General features: G+C 42.3%; 1 protein-coding gene across 1 annotated transcript in view; it reads right to left on the reverse strand.

Moving 5' to 3' along the window:
* FBN2 (fibrillin 2) overlaps nucleotides 1-25100 on the reverse strand; it is a 419303-nt gene that overhangs the window by 13784 nt on the left and 380419 nt on the right. The window contains exons 60-61 of the mRNA XM_061625313.1: nucleotides 9767-9883; nucleotides 8708-8836 (exon numbers count right to left, since the gene is read on the reverse strand). Of these exons, the coding sequence (XP_061481297.1) occupies nucleotides 8708-8836; nucleotides 9767-9883 (246 nt within the window). The remainder of the gene's footprint in view (nucleotides 1-8707; nucleotides 8837-9766; nucleotides 9884-25100) is intronic.

Raw genomic sequence — 25100 nt, forward strand, 5'->3', positions numbered from 1 at the left:
CACTGCCTTTATAATTTCCTTATGTGTTTAAAGTCCTTAACATTGATGCTCTCAGAAACCTCTACTGTTTGTGCTTACCTTTTTAAAAAATGTGACCAGAACTAGGCACAGTAATCCAGCTGTGATCTAAGTAATGCAGTGCAGAACAATACTATCTCCTGTGTTCCACTTTGCCGCAATTTGCAAAAAAGACCTTCAAATTCTAAATTGCATTTAGAGGCTTGGATCTAAAGGTGCCCTAACATGAACAAAAAAGCCTCTTCTGCTGCTAGAAGGGCTGCTTGCAATGTAGAGGAAAAGCTTTGTGTCTAAAAGTGAAATAAAATCTAGATACATTCTTCTGTTTGCGCAATTACTTGCACAACTGTTTGCAGAAGGCTGTTTCCTATTCGTCCTCCTCTAGATTCCAAATGTTTTAGTTGTGTATAGTTGAAATCTCTTACAGGTGTGCAAAGCAAGCCCTAATAGCTGGAATGCAAACAGCCCCCCATTGAAAAGCCACTTTAAATCCTCACGCCCCAACTATAAATCAAGCCTTGCTTTCCTTTGGAGAACTATTTGCGCTAAACACGAAAAGAGAGGAACAATTGCACCCAAAGGAAAAGACACATGCACACACAAAAGAGAAAATGAAAACTCTTTATCAAAGGAAAAGTTTCTGATTTTGTATTGGCTTTCCCCTAGGTAAATATTTTTTTTGAACAAGTTGGGAACCATGCCAAGCTGTGTAGTTGTCTTGTGGGTTTGGAAATATTTGCACTCATAAGAACAGCCTGCTGGATCAGGCCAATGGCCCATCTAGTCCAGCATCCACACAGTGGCCAACCAAATACCTGTGGGAAGCCAGCAAGCAGGACCTGAGCACAAGAGAACTCTCCCTTTCTGCAGTTTCTAGCAACTGGTATTCAGAAGCATACTACCTTCAACTGTGGAGAGGCAGAACATAACCATCGAGTCTACTAGCCTTTGATACTCTTTATTTTCCATGGATTTGTCTAATCTGATTAGACAAATTCATGGAGGATAAAGGGTATCAAAGGCCATCCAATTTGGTGGCCATCACTGCCTCCGCTGGGAGTGAGTTTCAAAGCTTAAATATTTGCTGCATGAAGAAGTACTTTCTTTTACCTGTCCTGAATCTTCCAGCATTCAGCTTCATTAGATGTTCATGAGCTCTAGTGTTATGAGAGGGAGAAAAACTTCTCTCTAGCCACTCTCTCCATGCCGTGAATAATTTTATGAACTTCTATCATGTCACCTCTTGCCTTTTCTATAAACTAAAAAGCTCCAAATGCTTCAACCTTTCCTCATATGGGAATCGCTCCATCCCCTTCATCAACTTGGTTGCCCTTTTTTGAACCAGTTCCAGTTCCACAATATCCTTTTTGAGGTGAGGCAACCAGAACTGTATGCAATATTTCAAATGCAGCCACACCATATATTTGTATAATGGCAGTATGATATCATCAGTTTTATTTTCAGTACCTTTCCTAATGATCCCTAGCATGGAATTTGCCTTTTTTCACAGCTGTCACACACTGAGTCAACATCTTCATCACACTATCCACTACGACCCCAAGATCTCATTTCTGGTCAGTCACTGCCAGTTCAGACCCCATAACCGTATATGTGAAATTAAGTTTTTTTGTCCAAACATGCATCACTTTACACTTGCTCACATTAAATTGCATTTGCCATTTTACCGCCCATTCACTTAGTTTGGAGAGGTCCTTTTGGCACTCTTCACAATCTCTTTTTGTTTTAACAATCCTGAACAACCCTGAACATCAGCAAAAATGGCCACCTCACTGCTCTCCCTTAACTCTAGATCATTTATGAAAAAGTTAAAAAGCACAGGTCTGAATACCAATTCCTGGAGGACTCCACTTTCTATATCCCTCCAGTGGGAGGATTGTCCATTTAATCCTACTGTCTGTTTCCTGCTACTTAAGCAATTCCTGATCCATAAGTGGACCTCTCCTCTTATTCCATGACTACTAAGCTTACTCAGGAGTCTTTGGTGAGGTACCTTGTCAAAAGCTTTTTGAAAGTTCAAGTGCACTATGTCAACCGGATCAGCTCTATCTGTGCATGCTGACACTCTTCTAACAGTTCTAACAGTTGGTGAGACAAGACTTACCCTTGCAGAAGCCATGCTGGCTTTGTTCTGTATGCTTGTTCTAAAGCTTGTTCTATATGCTTGGTTATTTTATCTTTAATAATACTTTCCACCAGTTTTCCCAGGACAGATGTTAAGTAACCAGCCTGTAATTTCCAGGATACCCCCTGATCCCTTTTAAAAATTAGTGTTACACTGGCTATTTTCCAGTCTTCAGGTATGGAGGCTGATCTGAGGGACAAGTTGCATATTTTTGTTAGAACATCAGCAATTTCATATTTGAATTATTTGAGAACTCTCTGGAGGATGCCACCTGGACCAGGCAATTTGTCAGTGGTGATGAGAGATTAAGTTCTAGGCCTATTAGACAAAATGAAACTATGTGTCTTAGTTCCTCAGACTCCCTCCCTGCAAAAGTTAATTCAGGCACAGGGATCTGCCCTACATCTTCTGCTGTGAAGACAGATGCAATAAACTCATACTGCTTCTCAGTAAACTCCTTATCCTCCTTTAGCATACAGAACTATTTTACACAACAGAAAGGTGTTTCTCTGGGGGCACCAGGACACCACCAAGTGGGTACTGTCTTCCTCTGCTGTTGCGTGAGGAAGGAAAGAGTTAGTACTTCATTGGGCTGTTACCTCAGCCCCTCCCACAGAGTCCTAGTTTGCTGTCTGGCCAAACTTGAAACTAAAAACTTGTAACAGAGAAAAAACACAAGCAATCTAATGACTGAAGAAAACATTGAATCCACTTGAACAAACATGAAACATGAACTTGCAAACTGCTAGGTCAGATCCCTGAGCGTTTATTCTCCACCAATTTTCCTTATGTTATTTATTGCCATGTTGTATCCCAGGGTGGGCCTTGGCAGTGTCCTGGTGCCCCCAGAGAAACACCTTTCTGATGAGTAGAAAGGTTCCTTCTCCAGTGGGTACCAGGACACCCCAAGTAGGATGTTCCAAAACTGACCTTCTTGTATGGTTGGGCACATAACCCTTTAATGATTCATCAGCACCTACTTGCCTCTCAAAGGCTGCTTCTGCAGATGCGTAAATGTCTATCTTGTAATGTTTGGTAAAAGTATAAGGATTTGCCAAAGTGGCTGCCTGACAAACCTCTTGTAGAGGTGCATTTGTTGAATATGTTGCAGTAGCAGCTGCTGCTCTTGTTGAATGTGCCACGATACTTGATGGCAGTGGCATGTGCAACGTACTGTATGCTAAAGCAATACACCTTTTAATCTATCTTGCTAGAGTGTAAAATGACACTTTCTTACCCAGAGTAGTTGGATAGTAAGAAATAATGAATCTGATTGTCTTATCGATCTTGTTATATATTAAGTGCTCTCCCCACATCTAAGGAATGCCAAGCACGCTCTACAGCATGCTTTGGTGATGAGCAAAATGTTGGCAAAACTAATTCCTGGTAATGGTGAAAAGCTGTATTTACTTTTGGGACAAAGGCAGAATTTGTCTGAAGTATGACTCTGTCCCTGTGGAAAATACAGAGAGGTTTTGTTACTGATAGTGCTCCCAGTTCAGATATATGTCTAGCTGATGTTACTGCTACCAGGAAGCGCACCTTGAAAGACACTGTGCGAAGAGTGGAGGATTTCAGTGGTTCAAAAGGTGGTTTTTGGAGAGCTGCAAGCAGTTTGTGTAGATCCCACAATGGAAAAAGATGGTGAACAGGCGCCGATGACAGAAAAGCCTCCCCCTTAAGAACTGTTTCAGATATGGATGAGCATCTAGTGACTCAGATGGACTTTGAAAGCACTGTCACCTGTGCTGATGCTTGTCTTTGTAAGGTGTTGGGTCTCAAACCCTGCTTCAAGCCATTGTGTAAAAAAGATAACAACTCAACAATTCCTGCCTTTTGTGCTCTCGTGTGGTTGCTGTTGCACCATCGTAAAAATGCAGCCCAAGTGTACTGGTAGTTTCTTATTGTGGAAGGTCTTCCAGATGCCAATATGGTGGTTACTCCCTCCGCTGGCAACCCTGCAGTCAGCAGCTTTCCACACGGTTAAGCTCAACCACTGTAGGTTGGGGTGTTACAGAGGACCCTGTAGCAGCAAAACTGTATGTAGAGGCAGAGGCTATGTGGCCTCCACAGACGATTAGTTATGAGAACCATGGCCTCCTCGGCCAATCTGATGCAACTAGAATGACACTGGCCCTCTCTAGTCTCACTTCCTTCAGCCCTCGAGCCAGCAAAGGGAATGGTGGGAAGATGTAAAGTGTTCCTATTGGCCATGGAGAATTCAGTGCATCTATACCTTCTGCTACCAACGACGGGTACTGAGTGTAGTACCTTCGTAGCAGATGATTGACATCAGAAGCAAAAAGATCTACATCCATTCTGCCAAACCTTCTGCGGAGCTGCTTGAATACCTCCTTGTGAAGTTTCCACTCTCCCAGCAACACATTCTGCCTGCTTAGCCAATCCGCTTGCATGTTGTCCACCCCCCAGATGTACTCTGCTGTCAGTGAATGTAAGGACCTCTCTACCCAGACTAGTAATCATGATTCCTCCAAATGGAGTATCTTTGTTGAAGATTGATGAATGCTTTCACAGAATTGTTGTCTATCCACAACATCACTTGCTTGAGGTGAAAAGGGGGAGTGAAATGTTGAAGTGCCAGGCACACAGGTCTTAATTCCAGTAAGCTGATGCTTTGTTTTGCTTCCTGAGGCGACCATGCATTGCCCGGTACTGGTAGTGTTGGTTGCCATGAGCAAAGCAAAGATACTTAAGGTGCTGTGGATGGATCGGCATATGGAGATAAGCTTCGGTAAGATCTATGGAGGCTAAGAAATCTCATGGTTGAAGCGCTTCCCTTATGTAAACTAAGGTTTCCATGCAAAATTTTCAGTACCTTACGAATCTGTTCAGGAATTTTAGGTCTTATACTGCCCTTCAAGCACCTCCTGTCTTCGATACGATGAAGAGCAGAGAATAAACACCACAGAATTTCTGGTTCTGTTGAACTGGTTCTATGGCTGCTATCAGCAGATGATCTATTGCCTGGTGAGCTAGTCTGTGTTTTTCCAGATCCGAAGATATTGGTGATGGAGCAAATCTGCTTGGAGGAGGGGCTTGAAATGCTCTTTGATACCTGTGACGCACCACATTCTTGACCCAATGGTCAGATGTTGTTGCCTCCCGCCTTTGAGCAAAATTTAGTAGCCAGCCTTCCACTAGAGTCTGAAATAGAATTGTCTTTGTTGTCTTCCATCCCTATTGGTGTTGGCTGAGCTCAGAACTTGTGCTCCTGATTGCTGTTGTTTGCGCAACTGGAATCTAGATCAACCCTAGGCCTGCCCTTTGGGAAGGTAATCTGGAATGGTAATCTTGCCCTCTTCCACCAAATCTGGATGGACAGTACATCTGGTACGGCTGGTAGCGATGAAATGAATGCCAGTCATCTCTTCTTTGGTTTGTCATTGGCATTGCCCTTTCCTTTTTCTAGTAACACATCCTTCAAAACATCCTCACCAAACAATTTCTTGCCTGCATACAGTTCTGTAGCCAGCACTACACATGAAGCAGCATCCATATCCCAATGGCAAAGCCACAAGATGTACACAGCTGCCACTTCGGCTGCCATAGCTCTGACTGCGAATTGTGTTGCATCCATTGTTGCATCCACAATAAATGCCTCCATTCATGAAAGCTTCAGAATGGTTTTCCTGAGTCTCTAGATCTAGATTGTCCAAAACATCATCTAACCACAGTAGTGTTGCCCTTGACAACACAGATGCTGCACATGAAGCACATATGATCAATGCTGTAGTCTCATATACTTTCTTTAGTGCCATATCTAACTTTCGTTCTGTGAGATCTTCCAACAGAGCATCCCCATCCCTTGACAGGAAATTTCTGGAAACTAAGGCAGAAATTGGAGCATCAATTGCTGGAACTCTCAGCTGCTCCATAAACTCTGGTTCTAGAGAATACAACTTATTAGCATATGACACTGATTTTCTAGATGGAATTGGTGAATCCTATTATGACTTCACCGATTTCTTGAGAAGTGGTGGCACTTTGGCCACTCTGTTGTTAGACTTTGTTTCTGAAAGTACAGTGGCTCCCCTGGATATAGAAGGTGCCTGCTCAGTAATTGACTCCTTTAAATCTAATGCTGCCATAGCCTTGCATAGTAAAGACATGCAACTCTGGAAAAGTCAAGTGGATGGCTGCTCATCCACTTGTGGACCATCACTTCATTCCTCTCTATCCTCCTCCAGAGAGACAACTGGAACATCATACACACACTATTGCACATCAGTGGTTGAGCTGCCAGACCTGTGTGCTAACAATCTCTGCGCTCTACCTCTGGCCACATCATGAGGATCTGGTGAGTCATTTGCACATGTTCTCTGTTGTCCCTGTTGCTCATTATTAGCAATATTTGCTTTACTTAAATGAGCACTGCACTGCAATATATTGGATGGTAATTGACTATTCAGTGTTGCAGGACAATTATGGAATTTGCTGTATTTGTGCAGGAGCTATTTGAAAAGACTGGTGAAATGCAGCTAGTTCTGCTGAAATGTCATCCATCAGAGCTCTTCTAATATGATTTAATTCAGCAGATTATAAATGAAAAGGTTCCACCTGCTGAAGTTCCTGAATGGCATAGGAGGTGGCAGCAGAGACCACATTAACTGTCTGTGCTGAATCCCTATGCTGTTGCTGCTGTTTGTATGTATGAGCTGAATCTGTCTGCTGTTGTTGCTGATTAGATCAGGGGTGGCAACATTACACAAAGGCACAGTATCTAAACTGCTCTGCTAAAGACAGGCTGCTGTATATTGAATCCAGTGAATTCTTCCTCCTCCTCATCTGAATCTGAACGAAACAGGATGAGTGGATCTGGAGCCCTTTCATCATCAGAGAGCATTTCATCATTTGCTGCCAACCACTGCTGGCTTTGCTCTCCCACATAAGCTGCCCTTCTGCACTCTAATGATGTCTTTGGTAAGACTGCATTCTTATTTCTCTATTTTTGGCAGCATTTTTCCTCCCTGATTGCTCTGCTACTGCATTGCTTGCAGGGTTTACAGTGCTTTTTTTTTTGCAGATTATTGGCCTGTCTGTATGCTACCACAAGAGTCAATAGGCCACACTGACTGTGAGGCCATTTTCTGTTGCCCAAAATGGCCGCTGCCTCTGTGTGCACTGCTGCATCTCGTTTTTTTAACCGACATTTTTTCCTCTGAGCGGGCAGTAGGTGCTACCGCAGCAGTCACTCCTGCCGCTTTGTGCAATGACTTACATTTTTTAGAGTGCTCTGAAGAACCTTTGTTGTGATCCTTAGGCATTTTGCTGTTAGCAGGAAAGTTTTTTTTTGAAGTACTTTTCTGTAACCGGAGGAATCAACCCAGTAACTTTATTAAATATAACGGAATTAACTTGAACACCTCAGCTAATTAATTGAGGGAGTTAAATGTTTAAGATAATTAATTCAACAATAAATTGAGCAATGAACACAATGGACACTCAGCAGTCATTCAGACACACACAAATTCATTAGGAAAATCCGTAAACCACTCAGAAAAAACAGTCATACACAGAATATTTGAAACAGAAAAGAAAGAGTTTGAATTTAAATAAGGATATAACTTAGCCAGACTGAAGAGCAAGGTGAAAATCAGTACTGCTCAAGTGAGGTAGGAAAATGAACTAGCATGCCGTGGGAGGGGCTGAGATAACAGTCCATTGGAGTATTAATTCTTTCCTGCCTCAAGCAGAGGAAGACAATACCCACTTGGGGGTGTCCTGGTGCCCACTGGAGAACTCTGATTCTCTTGTTATCCAAGGGTACATGCTTCCCCAGATGGTCTCCTGTTACTAATGTATTTAAAGATTTTTTGTGTTGTTGGTCTGTATGTTTTTAGCAATGTGCTCCTCAAATTTCTTTTTGGCATCGTGCACTTCTTTTGCCCAAGTTTGTGTTCCTTTTTGTTCTCTTCATTTGGACAAGACTTCTGTTTTTGAAGGAAGCTTTCTTGCCTCTAATAGCATCTTTGATTTCAGCCATTTTAGCTTGCAATTTCCCAGTGGAGATCTGCATGAACCCCATGAATGAATGTGATCCTTTCACATATTGTCATACAAGTTCAGATACTTGGTTGAACAACATTTTCCACTTGTATTTGCACAGCAGTTCACTGAACACAGCTAATTCACTCATGTTCTTTGGATTCAATCCAGCATTTTAGCTATGGTTCATAAATCTAATAGAGAAGATTAAAAATTTTGAAGATGTGAGAACTTGATGTCAATGTAAATGCATAGATATCTCAGTGAAAATGTTTGCTTTAAAATATTCAGAGATTCTCAGAACTAAAGTAGCAGGTGTTAACTAATATAGTACTTCAAAATATTGTGCCATTATGATCAGCTAGCTACCTAAGTTAGGGCATTCAGATTTTTAACGTTTTGTTGCAATGAAGTCTCATAAATATAAATTGACGAGAGCTCTATGTTTGATACGAGCCCAATATTCTGTAAATACAGCTATGATCCTACACCTTCTGCAAATATTTCCTGTGCAAATAATTTCTGACGTTCAGATTTTACCTTCACAGTTTAATCCAGATGAGTCCAGAGAGAAACCTCTCTGGCATTCACAGGCAAAACTTCCAGGAGTATTCTGACAGATTCCTTTTGATCCACAAAGCAAAGGCTGTGATCCACATTCGTTGTTATCTACAAAAAAGTATTTCATTTTTACAAATCAGATGTACAAAGAAAAAGAGTTCATACAGAAACATAGAAGGATATGGCAATAGATATCCTTGAAACTTACATGCTTGTAGGCTTCTATGGAAAATGGAAATGGACTGCCTTTAAGTCGATCCCGACTTATGGCTACCCTCTGAATAGGGTTTTCATGGTAAGCCATGTTCAGAGGGGGTTTACCATTGTCTCCCTCTGAGGCTGTGAGGCAGTGACTGGCCCGAGTTCACCCAGTGAGCTTCATGGCTATGTGGGGATTCAAACCCTGGTCTCCCAGGTTGTAGTCCAGCACCTTAACCACTACACCACGCTGTCTGTCTGTAGGCTTCTATAGCTGCATACAAACCACATGTTCTTGGATATCTTAACTTCATGATACAAAACTGAAATATGGCAGGACTAGGACTTTTGATGATAATAGATTGTGGGAATTATTTGTACATGCATTGTACATAAATTGGGGGGAGAAGTGGCTTCTCTTGAGAATGTTTCATATGTTTACTCCCCATCAAAGTGATTTAAATTGTCAAGATATATATGCTAAGGTCAAAGAAGGTTATAGACATTTGACATGCCAATGGAAAAATACTCTTTAACCTGATTTAAATCAACTGGAACGTTAAGTCAGATTTTAATAATGCTTTTGTCCTTTCTCTCCATATGATTACATTTACAATGTAATATTCGGCAACTGCATAAAAATGATCACTAAGAAAATACTTAGATGCTTTCATTTCTTCTACATTTTTCTCTATCTGCATTTTCTTTGGAACTTCTGAGGAGAACAGTGATGACAAATGTCTAAATACATAGCAGAAAAGATTTTAAAAATCTTATATGGATGTATGCATGTTATGTATTTTTGTGTGAAAGAAAACTCATTATTTCAATTGATCTTACCAATACAAGCGGTATGATGTTGCATGAAACCTGGTGGACATTTGCATGTGAACCCTCCCAGGGTATTGACACAAAGGAATTGGCAGTTATGCTGCTTAGTTTGACATTCATCAAGATCTAAAAGTGAAAAGATATAATATTTACTCTTTTTGAAATGAAAGCAACTTATTAGCAACTTAGCTATATCACAAGCAAGACAATTAGAATTTCCTCTGAATTCAACAGATCAGCCTAAATGCTCTCTTATGTACTTATCCCATGGGTTGGCTTAACAGTTTAAACCTATATCTATTATCTAAGAAGCAGAGCAGAGCTGGCTATCTTTGCCCAACCTGCCAAGAAGACACTACCTTTACTTTAGTTAGTATCAAAGCCCACTGTGAATTGTTTGCAAGGCACTTCAAGGGTAAAATTGTTCACCTCTGTAGCAAACTTGATGCCCCATCTACTGTAGTCCCCAATGAGGTGTCCAGTGCAATGTCTGCCACAACCTCTTGGGATCAGTTTCAGTTGATGTGGCCTGATGATATGGACAATAGGCGCCATCTCTGTAATCTTTTTGGTGTCCATTGAAGACCTTCCTCTTTCAACAAGCCTTTTAAGTAGAGACCTTATTCCAATCTGTGCCTGTGTTGGAATTGCTTTTTAAGATGTTTTTAAACCTTCTTTTAAAAATACGTTTTTAACGATATTTTGTTTTAATATATTTTAAAGTCTGTGTTTTTTTGATGTTTTAGAGTGATTTTAGTATTTTGTTTGCCACCCTGGGCTCCTACTGGGAGGAAGGGTGGGATATACCCTTAATAAATAAATAAAATAAAATAAAAGGAGCCCAAAAAGTAAAAAAAAAACCCACCAGACTTTAAAATATATTAAAAGGGACCATTGGCCTTACCTGAACATAATTTCTCCTGGAGAACAGCCCATCAGATGGGAAATAGTGCCACCCAGTGTCAGCAGGCAGGAATTGTACGTGTTTTGAGGAAATAGCAACCCATGCGAGACCCCAGACCATTCACTGATGAACGGCTAAAAGTATACTCCAATGATGATAACTTAATACACACTTAAAAGAGAATGAAAATCAGAGACAAGAAAGAAGGCAAAAACCTATACATTAATTAACTTCCTCTTAAAACAAAAATTAATCACTCCAAAAAGAGAAGAAATCATTTATTCCATGAAACAAACCCCCAATGAATATTGAGAATAAAACACTTCTCAAAACATCTTATATAATCTTAATGTGAGCAAGAAAACATTATGTTACTCACAACCTCGGGCAGCGTCTGTGATTATACACTTCCACCAATGGGTGGGTCCTGATGGTCTGTTCTCCAGGAGAAATTATGTTCAGGTAAGGCCAACGGCCCCTTCTTCCTGGAGAACACCCAATCAGATGGGATATACCAAAGCATCTGAAGACAAAGGGTGGGAAGCTGCCTGAGACTGATCAGGAAATCACATAGAAAGAAGGCCATCAGATATGCTTTAGATATGAATGGTAACATGTAGTAGCACACGGCTGCCAAAGGTGGCTTCTGCAGATGCATATAACGTGTGATGGTGCAGGGAGGTGCAAACACTCATAGGCCAACTAATGCAAGCCTTAAGTCAACCAGCTAGGGTGGCAGAGGACACTTGTTTACCCATAGATTTTGGATGAAAGACACTAAAAGTGATACAGCCTGTCAAAAGTTGTTCATTGAATATAAAGCTCCAATGCTCAACCAATATCCAGCAAATGCCATGCCCTTTCTTGTGGATGGACTGGGTTGGGACAAAGGTAGGTAGAATCAAAACATGTTGGCAACAATACAGTGAGTTCACCTCAGGAAGGAAGACTGGATCTGTATGAAGAAACATTCTGTTTGTATAGAACAAGCAAAGATGTTTGGCAGCAGAGAGGGCATTTAATTCCAGAAATCTTAGTGCAGAGGTTACTGCCATGTAGTGCTTGGAGAACCCCAACATGCTAAGATGGTGCCAATCACACTGATATGGTGTCAGTCACGTGCCATGAGAGACCACCCTTCTTCGGATATTATCGCTTAATTGCCAGGCTGTGAACCTCAGCCAGACCAGGTCTGGATGGTTCACCGGCTCCTGGGACATTCAGTCAAGCCAGGCTAGGATGCTGAAGGGGGCCTAAACAGCATGGTTAGATGCTCTGGAAGATACCATGGTGGAGTAATTGCCAAGATACTTATTCCCAACAAACATGACTTGGCCAGAACGGAGTGGTAACACAACTATAGTTCATACCATATCTTTCCAGCACCTGTGACAGTAGAGATATTGGTGGAAAGGTGAACAGGAGACCTGATGGTAATGTAGAGTACTGAACAGAGATCCATAAGGTGCCTGCCTAGGAGGCTAGAGTAACTGTATAAGAGCCAATCCTTTGCAATCAACAGTCCAGACCTCACATACCTAACCAGGGACATGGAAACTGACAAATACCACAGTACTTTGCTAAGAACCCACTAGTACTGGAAACAGCCAAGTTTCTATTGAAAGAATAAGAAGTTGCACTGATGAGGCAGCTAGAGGCAAGAGTGCACTGCCTACATATGGAGGTTTGACTTGAAAAGAAGAGAGTTGGCAGAAAACTTTGAATCCTTTAATGAAGGAAATGCCTGAGCAGCAATTGCCTTCAGAAGCCCATCCAAGTAGCCCTTGACACCAGAAACCCCCCCAATGATCTGACTGCCAATGCTGAAAAAGACCAGACTCCAAAAGGTTGCCTGGGACAGATGTCCTGGGCTTGTTGGCAACCCGCTTGAATCTATGTTGGACAGACTCAGGAGAACTGAACACCATGGCCATTTTACCACAAGATGGGAAGTCAGGCCATCCCACCAAGAGTAAAGGCATAGAGTAGACTGCCAGAAAAGTGTTAACTACCTCTGCTTCCATCTTAAGACAGCTAGTGAAGAAGTGGGGAAAGGTGAGTGTTGTGAATGAAGATGAACAGATCCGCAGGTGGAGGATGGCACTTACAAGCAACTGGTGGAAGACCTCATAATGCAATTTGCATCCCCATAGACCCACTTGTTGCCTGCTAAGCTGGAACAATGCTAAGTTTCCTGCTAAGCCGGTGAGAATCATAGGAACGCCTGGCCCGGGGGCTAGAGGACTGGTTGAAGACTTGTCAGCAGAGTACCCCCCATGGGGGATAAGCCAAATAAAGAGCAGACCGATGTCGGTGCTATATCTTAAGCTTGAGGCCCAGTGAAATGATTCCTCTGAGCAGATGAACTGTCTTGGAGAACACTGCAACCAGATTGTGCTAAGTATATTGCAGAGGTGTGTCAGGCATATTAAGATGGGACCACACACCCTTAAAACAACACCAACTTTCTCAGAAGCACCAGTGAGTCTCCAGACCAGGTCTAGATGTTTCATTGGCCCCTGGGGCATCTTCTCAAACCGGACTAAGATGCCAAAGAGGATCTTGAAAAGAGGACTTTGGTCCTTACCTGAAATAAATTTCTCCTGGATGATAGTTCATCAAGTGGGCTCTGGCTCCACCTAGCGACCGTAGGCAGGAAATTACAGCAGAATTGCTGGGAGTAGGTCGGCTAGCACGTGGCCTCTCCAGTCTTTTCATGACGAGACAACCACAAGGTTGCCAGTTAAAATTGAAGTGTAACCGGCGATAACCTACTCTCTTGAAAAGGAAAAAAAACATAAACCACAAATAAATACAGAAAAGACTTCAAAAAACAAATGTATTATTGAAGAAGAACCAGAACAACCGAGAAACCGCCGCTGAACATGAAGTTGTTACAAAACATGTAGTGAAGTAAAAACCAATAAGTTGTCATGACTAACTCAATATGTAGAAAACTATGTTACTTGTAATAAGAAATAAAGTAAAGGAGATAATAAAATGAAACATGCACGTGCTGGTGCCTGTTCACTGTAAAATTCTTTAATTTGACTTCTAGATTTGCAGTAGACAAAACCGAGGAGCTTGAAAGCTACGGCACGCAGAGCCACATAAAGGTGGGCCTTGATGGACTATCATCCAGGAGAAATTTATTTCAGGTAAGGACCAAAGTCCTCTTCTCCCCGGATGATAGTCCATCAAGTGGGATATACCACAGCAGTTCCCAGCTAAGATAGGGAGGGTGATGTGGCTCAAGGTTGAGTGTGCTGCAGGACCTTTCGGCCAAAGGTAGCCTCAGTTGAAGCCTGAGATTCCATTTTGTAATGTGCTGCAAAAGTATTAGTAGACGACCAGGTGGCCATGCGACAGATCTCCTCTAGGGGAACATTAACCGAGAAGGCAGCTGAAGTAGAAGCTGAACGAGTAGAATGTGCCTTTATATTGTTAGGAACTGGCACTTTTTGGACCTCATATGCTAATTTAATACAGGCTCATAGCCAACATGACAAGGTTGAAGTAGAAACTCTTTTCCCCAAGCAAGTGGGGTGAAAAGACACAAACATTGAGTCTGACAGTCTAAACTTTTTATTCAAGTTGAGATACACCTTCAATGCCCTCCAGACGTCTAGAGAGTGCCAGGATTTCTCACGTGGCCCAGTAGGATTTGGATAGAACGAAGGAAGAGAGATTTCTTGTTTTCGATGAAAGAGCAAGATCACCTTAGGCACAAAAGAGGGATCTAGTCACAGAACCACACAGTCTTTATGAAAAGTGCAAAGATGTTTAGCCACAGACAGCGCATTTAGCTCTGAGATTCATCTGGCAGAGGTGACGGCCACAAGAAAAAGCACCTTGAACAACAGTAGGTAAAGAGTAGTGTTGTTGAGGGGTTCGAAAGGTGGTCTCTGGAGTGCCGCAAGCACTGTTTGGAGACTCCAAGAAGGGCAGCGATGAACCACAGGTGGGCAAAGGGTGGTAGCCCCCCTGAGAAAATGTTGTATGAGAGGATTGCAACCAGTAACCCCAGAAGGGCAGAGGGATAAAACCAATGACAGGGTGGAGACCTGGTGCCGCAAGGTGTTAGCTGTAAGGCCCCTGTTGAATCCTTCTTGAAGGAAGGCCAGAATCTCCAAGACCGACACGTGGGTCGGGGATATGTCTGGCTGCACTCCAAGTAGTGAAGTTGCGCCATATTGAACCATAGATTCTGATTGTAGATGGACAGCGTGATGCCAAGATGGTGGCTATGACCTCCTGCGATAAGCCTGCTTCTCCTACCTAGATAGCTGCGCTCAATCTCCAGGCAGTCAGACGCAGCCAGGCTGGGTCCAGTTGCTGGATTGGTCCCTGTGTTAGAAGTTTCCGGTAGGGCAGAAGACTCAGAGGTGGTCTGGTTGAGAGACGCACGATCTCCAAAAACCACAGACGGTGAGGCCAGAAGGGCACTATCAAGACTATTTCCACACATTCCTTCCTCAGCTTCTGTAGAGTGCGAGCTAACAACGGAGTTGGAGAAAAAGCATACAGGAGATCCCAAGGCCAGGTGGCTGTCAGTGCATCCACTCTCTTTGCTTGAGGAGATGGATACCGAGCGAAGAACTGAGGCAGGTGATGGTTGCTGGGAGAAGCGAAGAGATCCACCACCATTTTGCCAAAGTGACATTGTAACTGAGCAAACTGTCTTGGATGGAGTCTCCACTCCCCCTCCCGAAGTCACCGACAACTGAGCCAGTCTGCTTCCACATTGGCGTCTCCACTGAGACGTTCTGCACGCATGGACTCCAGGTGTAACTCGGCCCGTGAGAGGAGAAGGGCGGCTTCCCGGTGAAGAGTTTGTGAGCACGTTCCCCCTTGTTTGTTGACATAAGCCTTCATACAGATGTTGTCAGTATGAAGGAGGATGTAACAGAGGTTGAGTCTGGGAGTGAAGTACTGAATGGCGAGCCGAGCCGCAGGGAACTTCAGCCAATTGATGCTGTGACAGGACTCCTCTGACGACCACTACCCCTGAATTCAAAGACAGCAACAGTGCGCACCCCACCCAGATAGGCTGGCATCTCTTGTGATGATGACCCATGGCGGATCCTGGAAGGGTATACCCCTCCTGAGGTTGGAAGAGATTGCCCACCATATGAACGAGTTGCGGAGATTAGTGGAAATATGCAGCTGACGATGTCTGCCGGTCATGATGTCCTGTTGAAAAGGAAGCAGAAACCACTGCAACGGGCAAGTGTGGAACCTTGCCCATGGCACTATATGAATCACAGAGATGAAAAGGCCCAGGACCTTGGCTAGAACCATAAGATCTACCATGGATGAGGTGTTCAGAGACGCTGCGGTGGACTGTAAGGCCTGTACCAGTTCGGAGGACAGATGGATCGTGGCCTCTAGGGTGTCTAGAATCACCCCCAGGTGCTGTAGATGACGTGTGGGAAGCAGACAACTCTTGGCATAGTTCACCAGGGCCAAGAAGATGCCAGCACAGTTAACGAGCAAAGTCAAGGAAGCTCTTAGAGGCAAAAAGTCTTCCTTCAGATAATGGAAGTCTTGTCCAAATGAAGAAAATAAAAACGAACACAAACTCTGGCAAAAGAAATGCAAGAAGACAATAAGGGATGCTAAAAAAGAATTTGGGGAGCACATTGCTAAGAACATAGTAGTAGTACTTTTAATTGTTTACAGCAATATGCCATCACAATAAAATATACACAAAAATATAAAAACAGGATACAAAATATAAAAAGAAACAAGTAGCTATAAGGGTACGATATCATATAAAAGACTTCCCAATTAGGAACAAAGCGAACAACATTTTCAAGCACATAAAAGCTGGTCTCGAGCTACGGACAGAAGTTTTACATAATTTGCTCTGATTTTCTCCGCCGCAACGGCAAAGTTAGCCACCTGTTGAGTTGCATATATATCATTGCCCGCTAACAGAGTGGCAATTTGCTCCATAATAGGTCTTTCAGTCATCAGAGATATTATAGGGGCTAGGAATCTAAGTCTAGGGTCTTCATATAGGGGACAATGGAGAAGGTAATGGGAGATATTTTCTATCTCACCCAGTTGGCATACGCAGACTCGAAGATGATGTGGTACATTTGCATACCGCCCCTCCAAATAGACTGTAGGCATTGTCTGGAATCGTAAAGCAGTAAATGCCCTTCTCAAAGAGGGGGCTGTTAAATAAATGAAGTACGGCTCCATATTAAATAAGGTTTTATACCAAGAAAATCCTGGGGGAAAAGGGGATAAATTTGCCAAATAGGTTGTCCATCTCTGTGTATATAATAATATCCTGTCTCTTCGAAGTTTCTTGGCCCGGGGGTAGGGATTGGTAGGTAATAGATCTACAGTTATCCCATAAACTGCCATTATGGGTTTGACACATTTTAGCCAGGAGGTCGAGGAGGGAGATTTTATTTGTTCTAAGAGACATTTTTTTGGGAGAGCATAATTGTCCATAGATGTCAACCTCAGCCAATAAGAGGCCAGTGCCACATGGGTCAAAGATTCGACCGAATGAGTACCGGTCTCCATCCTTAGTAGGGAGATCGGAGTACCTCGGGGGACCGCCAGAATGAATCTTAGAAACTGGTTCAGGGCCTTTTCAAGGGGAGCGTTATTAACATACCCCCAAACCTCGGCCCCAAATATGAGTTGTGGCATTATTTTTTTGTAAAAAATTTCAACAGCTGGTTTGACCAGACTTCCACCCCTAGAATTAAAGAAGCGGCAAAGTTGGTGTGCAGAATGTACAGCTTTCAGCCGGGCCGCCTCTAAATGAGAGTTCCAAGATAGATTGGAATTGAAATAAAGGCCCAAGTAGCGGTAGGTGCATTGTTGTTTAATAAATTCGCCATTCAATCTCCATACATGTTTAGTTCTTTTCTTACCAAATACCACTACCTTGGATCTTATCATAATTAAATTTAAGATGTTCCTTAGAACAATATTCCCCCAGGCTAGCCAGCAGCCTTCTCAGACCAATCTGGGTTGTGGCAATTAAAGCCAAGTCATCCGCATATAATAAGACCAACAATTTATCTGATAAAATGGCAGGCGGGAAGAACTGAGCCCCAGCTAGCTCTTGAACTATATTATTAATATAAAATTTAAAAAGAAAAGGGGCCAGAAGGCAGCCCTGACGGACTCCTCTTTTGGTAGGGATTTCCTCAGAAAGTAGGCCATTTGCCCCTAATCTCACCCTAAATGAAGTATTTGAATGTAAAATTTGAAGTAAAAAAAGCAAGCGTCGATCTATATTTGTATTGGACAATTTTGCCCAAAGACGCTCTCTGTCTATCGTATCAAAAGCTGCCGAGAAGTCTACGAAGGCTACAAATAACTCCTTTCTTTTGTGTACAGCATATTTCTGTATAAGATGGAGTAATATGAAGCATTGATCTATCGTAATTTATCTTTAGTGAACCCAGCTTGCTCCTGTGCAAAAGTAGAATTTGCATTAGCCCAGTCATCTAGTCTGTTTAAAAGATATTTGGCGTAGATCTTAGATGTTATATCAATAAGCTGATCGGCCTAAAATTGTCGGGATCAGTTTTTGGTCCCCCCTTGTGGATAGGCACCATGGTGCTAGTACTCCAGCCTTTAGGTAATTCTCCCTGACTATTAATAAAGGTAAATAGTTTGGCCAATATCGGAGCCCACCACTCTATATTGTATTTGAATACTTCTGCCGGGAGCATGTCTTTGCCTGGCGCTTTGTTATCAGCTAAGGACTTGACCAAGGCGAAGACTTCATCAGGAGTAACCAGGGCCCACTCTGAGCACGCTGTTAAGGACTGAAAAATGTAGGTATTATTTATCTGGTGATCTGAAACACCATTACAGTACAGCTTCATAAAATGTCGACTCCACTGATCAGAGTTGATCTGGTTCTCTATAGTGACACAGTGGCCCTTAAGCCCCCTCGATACCAATCTCCAAAATTTTAACGTGTTTTTTTCTAAAGCAGCTAGCCCCAATTCTCTCCACTGTTTCTTTATATAATTAGATTTCTTAAGGGTTAAAAGTTTTTTATAGTAGCGCCTCTGTTTCACAAAGGAGTCAAGATTTTCATAGGAATCATCCTGTCTTAGTCTCCTGATGGCATGAGCCAGATTTCGTTTCGCCAATACACAATCATAATCAAACCAACCCAGCTTCTTCAAAGGTGAAGAGCGAGAGTGAATCACCAGTGGCTTCAGTAGGTCTACAATGGCAGTGTACACAGTGGTAGGATTCGGAGAAACCAACAAAGATTCGCGCATTTCCATTAAAGAAGGTTCTGTTAAGACCCCTCCTGTAACTAACCATTGTCCTCCATTGAATCCTAGGGCTTCTCAGGCGATCTCTAAAATAGCAGTACCTCTAGTAATAACCTCCACAATATCTCCAACGAAAAATGTGTGCATAGCACTCTCTTGTCCTTTTGATGAGATTCACTATACATGACCTCTTACCATCTTATCCTGGAATATAAATGGCTGGGCGAACAAATGTCAGGACAAAGACTTAATTGAATTTTTAAATTCCTTTACAATTGTGTGCCTGCAGGAAACATGGGCATTGTTTCTGTTAACCATGAATTTGCATGGCTATTTCTCTTTTTTTACCCTGGCAAAAAATCTTCAGCAAAGGGTCGTCCTAGCGGGGGTCTTACAACCTTCATTTCAAAGTCATGGAACATTGATTGATACAATCCCGTCATCTCTTCCTAATAACATTTTAGTCCTTAGGATAAAGGGCCCATGGACTGAGCCCCTGATATGCATCAATGCTTATTTTCCACCTAGCACAAATACAGTCATTGATGTTCTTAATCTATGGGACAAGATGGAAGAAACTATATCCCACTTGGAGACTAAGTTTCCAAATGACAGAATGCTCATATGTGGGGATTTGAATGCCAGAATAGGCAATTCCTGGCCTTATAACTCAATCTCCACTAATCACGATCCATTAACACGGGATACTTACCAGCATAAAAGCTTGCAAGATATAAAGTCAAACACTCAGGGTTTAAAGCTAATTGAATTAACTGCGTTACATTATCTGGAAATCCTAAATGGCTCCCAATTCGATTCCTCAATGGGCGCTTTTACCTATTGGTCAGTACATGGAGCTAGTCTCATTGACTACATCTTAGTGTCCCATAAGATCCTAGATGATATTTCTGACTTTACAGTAGAACCCCGAACCGAGAGTGACCATTTTCCTCTCCTCCTAAGGCTAAAATCTTGCATCAATCGAAATACGCTCTCTTCCTTTTCTTATTCCACTCAAATAGTTGAGAAAAGAGTTCCATGGTCAGTGCTGACCAAATCCATCTGTGATTCCCTGTTTAAGAGTATCACACTTCAAATAATACGCCAGTCAGTTCTTGATGGTACTCAAGACCCTATAAATGCCTTTCAATTCATTCTCCTTAATCTTAGACCTTACCTAACTCGATACAATAAGGGCCCTATCAATAAGATCAATACACATTCGTGGTACAACCAGGATTGCAGAGCAGCGAAAAGAAACCTTAAATCTTCATTTTCGCTTTTTTTGAAATTTTCCTCACAACAAACCTTTTCCGTCTTTAAAACAAATAAGGCAACTTATAGAAGCCTTTTAAAAAATAAAAAAGCAGAGCATGCAGAACAATCTTGGCAACGCCTACTTAAAGCACTCTCATCAAATCAAGATCGCCTATTTTGGCAACTTGTCAAATCGGGGTCCTCTTCTACTAACCTTTCCCATGCAGCGCAGATTCCGCTAACCGTTTGGCGTTCTTACTTTATTAAACTTTATTCTTTAACCACATCCTATAATAACACCCCACTTAATCTGAATAATATGATCATATTATCTTGGCCTCCAGTAACAGTGAAAGAAGTAAAAACTTTAATTGACTCGTTGAAAAACAGAAAAGCCCCAGTTGGGGTTTTCTCCCGCCTGAAATCTTTAAACAATATTCCGATTGGTGGGCCCCAATACCGGCATGTTTATTCACCAAAATCAATGATTCAGGGGTAATTCCAGAAGGATGGGTAAATAATATCATCATCCCTATATATAAAAAAGGCGATCCCTCTGTTCCTTCAAATTATAGACCTATTAGCCTATTGAATGTAGCTTCTAAGTTATATAGTAAATTTCTTCTTAATAAGTTAAATGACTGGGTTGAATTCCACCAAATACTCCATCCTGAACAAATTGGCTTTCGAAAAGGGTGTTCACCAATGGACCACTGCCTGACCCTTAATTTTTTAGCGAGACAGAGCATTGCAGGCCCTACAAAACACTTATATGCGGCTTTTGTAGATCTAGCCGCAGCTTTCGACTCGGTTGATAGGAACCTTTTATGGTCGAAGCTGAATGATCTAAATATTGACCCACGCCTACTTCACTTCATCAGAGCTCTCCATACTAACACTCAGGCCTATGTGAGAGAATGTCGCTCAGGAGCTTTATCAGAACCAATTATGATAGAGAAGGGAGTTAAACAAGGCTGTCTGTTAGCCCCCCTTCTCTTTAATCTATTTCTGAATAATATAATACCAGCCTTATCTGGCCCGCAATTCTATCCACCATCAATTGGCCGTAGAAAAGTATCAACTCTACTCTATGCAGATGATATGGTTCTCCTCTCCTTAGTCCCTCTCGGCCTTCGGAGACTATTAAGCAGTTTACAATCATTCTGCTCCAAAGAAAATCTAAAAATCAACTATGAGAAAACAAACATACTAGTTTTTGGTAAGAAATACAAAGGCCATCGTTGGCGGATGGCAGACACTCAGCTTGTTCAGACTCGGGTCTATAAATATCTGGGATTTTTTTTCTCGGATACCCTGTCATGGAACCATCATTTACAATATATTAAATCTTTAGCCGCTAAAACAATAGGAGCGATTTTGAAATTCTATCACACCTCTGGAGGAAATCAGATTTTGCCAGTCCTGAAAATTTTCAAAGCCAAAGTGATACCTCAGATTTCATTTGGAGCTACGCTTTGGGGATGGGATAATAAGAATATAATGCCATTAGAATCTATACAAAATGATTTTCTTAGGCGTATACTGTGTCTGCCTAAAGGTACATCAGCTGCCATGTTACGATCAGAGACCGGTCTTTCCTCGCTCACTGCTCGTATACATTTCATCCTTATGAAGTTTTTGAAATCTTTAGAGGACCCCCAGGATAAAATACTTTTGAAGCTCTGTATTGACCACCCTTTGGCCATTAAACTATGGAAAAGCAATTTAGCGGATTTGACCCACAATTATCACATCTCTTTAGGGGATTTTAAATTGCTTCCAAACAATATTTGTCTTCGCGAAGCTATAGTTCTCCATTCCCAGAAAGTCGACAGATTATTTCTCATCAATTCGAAGGTTGCCCCTTGGTATTGGAGTTTTAAGTCAGACGATCAGTGTTCACTCTATCTTACATCCCCTCTCCCACTGGCCCTGAGACATGCGTTTACCGCATTATGTTTTTTCTCCTTGCCCAATGCCGACAAGAGAGGGGCAGTTCTCTGACATTCCCAAAGATCAAAGGTTATGCATTTGTGGTTCTCTTGTGCCGGAAGACCTCCCCCATATACTTTTTTTTGTCCAATTTACAATCACCCCCACCATCGATTCCTTAGGAATTGGCTCGATAAGTATTGGCTGATTCCAACAGAGGACAAAATAAAAATCTTAATGTCCGACTTTAATCCTGACGTCACCTATACTGTCTCGTTGTTTACCTTAGCCGCCTGTAATTTAAGAGACAATTTTAAAAGAGTTCAATCGACCAATATCTTACTCTTAGATAGTAATTGAGATATCCTATAAATAATTTTAAATCATTTTATCAGGACCTCATTGATTTTAATGATCTTAATGACTGTTGTACTTTGTTCAAGTTGTTGTAAAATTATTTGATTGTATTTGTAAACAGGATGGTTATGCTTAACTTTCCATGTTACTTTTCTTTTTTATTTTAATGCTGATGGCCTTCGGCCTTGCGATTAATAAATACATACATATTTAATAATACATTAAAGAAGGGAGATTTAAAGCTGTATTAATTATCAAACCTGTTTTATCATTCCACTGGATTCTTTTGCCACCTTGAGACATTAAATTTGAAGCTGGTGCAAAGGTATTTGAAGGGAGACGCAAATGAATGGAGAGCAACAGACAAATGGGCATATGGTCACTCTCTGGTCTTACTGACACCCCAAACGATTTAATCTGAGAAGCAAGGGGATATGAGAGAGCCATAAAATCAATAATGCTCCTGCCACGCGGTCCGTAATACGTGAAGGCATCTGAATCTGGGAATGTGGGGGAGCCATTACACAGAAAAAGTTGGTATTTATACACCAGATTAAAGAGCAGCCTTCCCGCCGGATTTATGACCTCATCCCTAGACCTTCTGTCAGGCATGGCCGACAGATCTTCCTTGGATAGCCCTAGTTTGTTTCCCATGGTGAGATTATTACTGCCAATTCTTGCATTAAAGTCTCCTGCCACCAAAATTGCAGGGTCCTTAAATGACTGGTATAGGAGGGTTAATACTTGGTCTAATTCTGTCCAGATTCTCACTTGCCCGGCCTTGGTACTCTCTGGTGGTATATCGACATTTATAACAATAATTTCTACCTGAGGCAGCCAGCAGACTCTAGTAACTAATATATTCGATGAGGGCAATAGAGTGATCTCATCAATAGTTGGGTTTCCGTCTACAGATATTAAAGTAACCAGACCTCCCCTCGCTCTCCCGGCTCGAGAAGACTTCGTGGCCGGAAGAGCGCAGGCGACATAGCCGGGAAGTGAATTGAAAGAAGGACCGGCAACCCAGGTTTCTTGAAAACAGAGTATATGAAACAATTTGCAAAATTCCTTAAATCCACTGTCTACCTGTTTAGAGGCCCAACCTGCTATACTCCAGGACACGATATTTATCGCGTCCTGGGATGAACCAAGCGGGGGGGCAAGGTCAGGGGACTACTGGCAGTGGTTGTTGTGAGGGGCTAAGAACATGAAAACCAACAACAAAAAATTCTATAAATACATTCAAAGCAGGAGACCATCTAGGGAGGTGATTGGACCCTTGGATGACAAGGGAGTCAAAGGTGTACTAAAGAACGATGAGATTGCAGAGAAGCTAAATTAATTTTTTGCATCTGTCTTCACAGTGGAAGATATAGGGCAGATCCCTGAACCTGAACTAACATTTGCAGGAAGGGATTCTGAGGAACTGAGACAAATAGAGGTAACGAGAGAGGAAGTTCTAGGCTTAATAGACAATATAAAAACTGACAAATCACTGGGCCTGGATGGCATCCACCCGAGAGTTCTCAAAGAACTCAAATGTGAAATTGCTGATCTGCTAACTAAAATATGTAACTTGTCCCTCTCTGGTCCTTCTCCGTGCCTGAGGACTGGAAAGTGGCAAATGTAATGCCAATCTTCAAAAAGGGATCCAGGGGGGATCCCGGAAATTACAGGCCAGTTAGCTTAACTTCTGTCCCTGGAAAACTGGTAGAAAGTATTATTAAAGCTAGATTAAATAAGTACATGTGTGTGTTCAGTTTATTGCATTTCGGCCATAAGCCATTGCAAAGCATACCATTAAAAGAAACATACAAACATGCATAAATAGTTAAAATACATAGAATAGCTCAATATGATAAAATTTTCTCCCTGAGTTATCCCTTAAGGCTCTTGAGGTATGTAGCTCTCAATTTCCTTGCAGCCAAAGCGAAGTTGGCTGCAGCCTGCGTGGTAGATCTATCTAGATCCGTCAGAAGAAGAAGCATTTGCTCCTCTGGAAACAGGTCCCTGTAGGAGTTTGTGATTGGGGCTAAGAATTTCCTCCTTGGGTCTTCATATAAAGGGCAGGTCAACAAGTAATGGATTACATCTTCGACCACCCCGCAGCCTCGAATGCACAATCGCTGGGAATAAGGGGTCTGGGAATATCTTCCCTCCAAGAGAGCAGATGGCATTGTTTGGAAACGGAGTTCTGTAAAGGCTTTTCGGAGGGGAGCGCGTGTGAGTGTTTCGAAATATTGAGAAGTGGCATGGTTGGGTTTAAGGGCCGAGAACCATGGGGAAAAGGGAGAGGCAACTATTACGGCCCTGTCTTGGTTCGCATTGACATCGAGGACTCTATTTCGGAGCACATTGGGAGGAAGAGATAGTAGGTTCTCCCAGTTGAGCTCATATGAAGACAGTAGGGCTTGGCACCATTGCGCTCGGCTCTCTAATCGAATCTGTTCCTGCCAACAAAGTCGGACCAAAGAGGATTCCTCCATTTGGAGGATTCTCTTCCAGAATCTCATTTGTGCCAGGTCAACTCTGGCCGCCAAAGAGGGCTGTCCTAATTCAGCTCTCAGATGGGCCGAGGGCACGCCGGGGGAAAGCCCGGTGATCTGTCTCATTAAGGAGTTTT

The sequence above is a fragment of the Rhineura floridana genome, chromosome 1, assembly GCF_030035675.1.
Source record: "Rhineura floridana isolate rRhiFlo1 chromosome 1, rRhiFlo1.hap2, whole genome shotgun sequence".
NCBI lineage: Eukaryota > Metazoa > Chordata > Lepidosauria > Squamata > Rhineuridae > Rhineura > Rhineura floridana.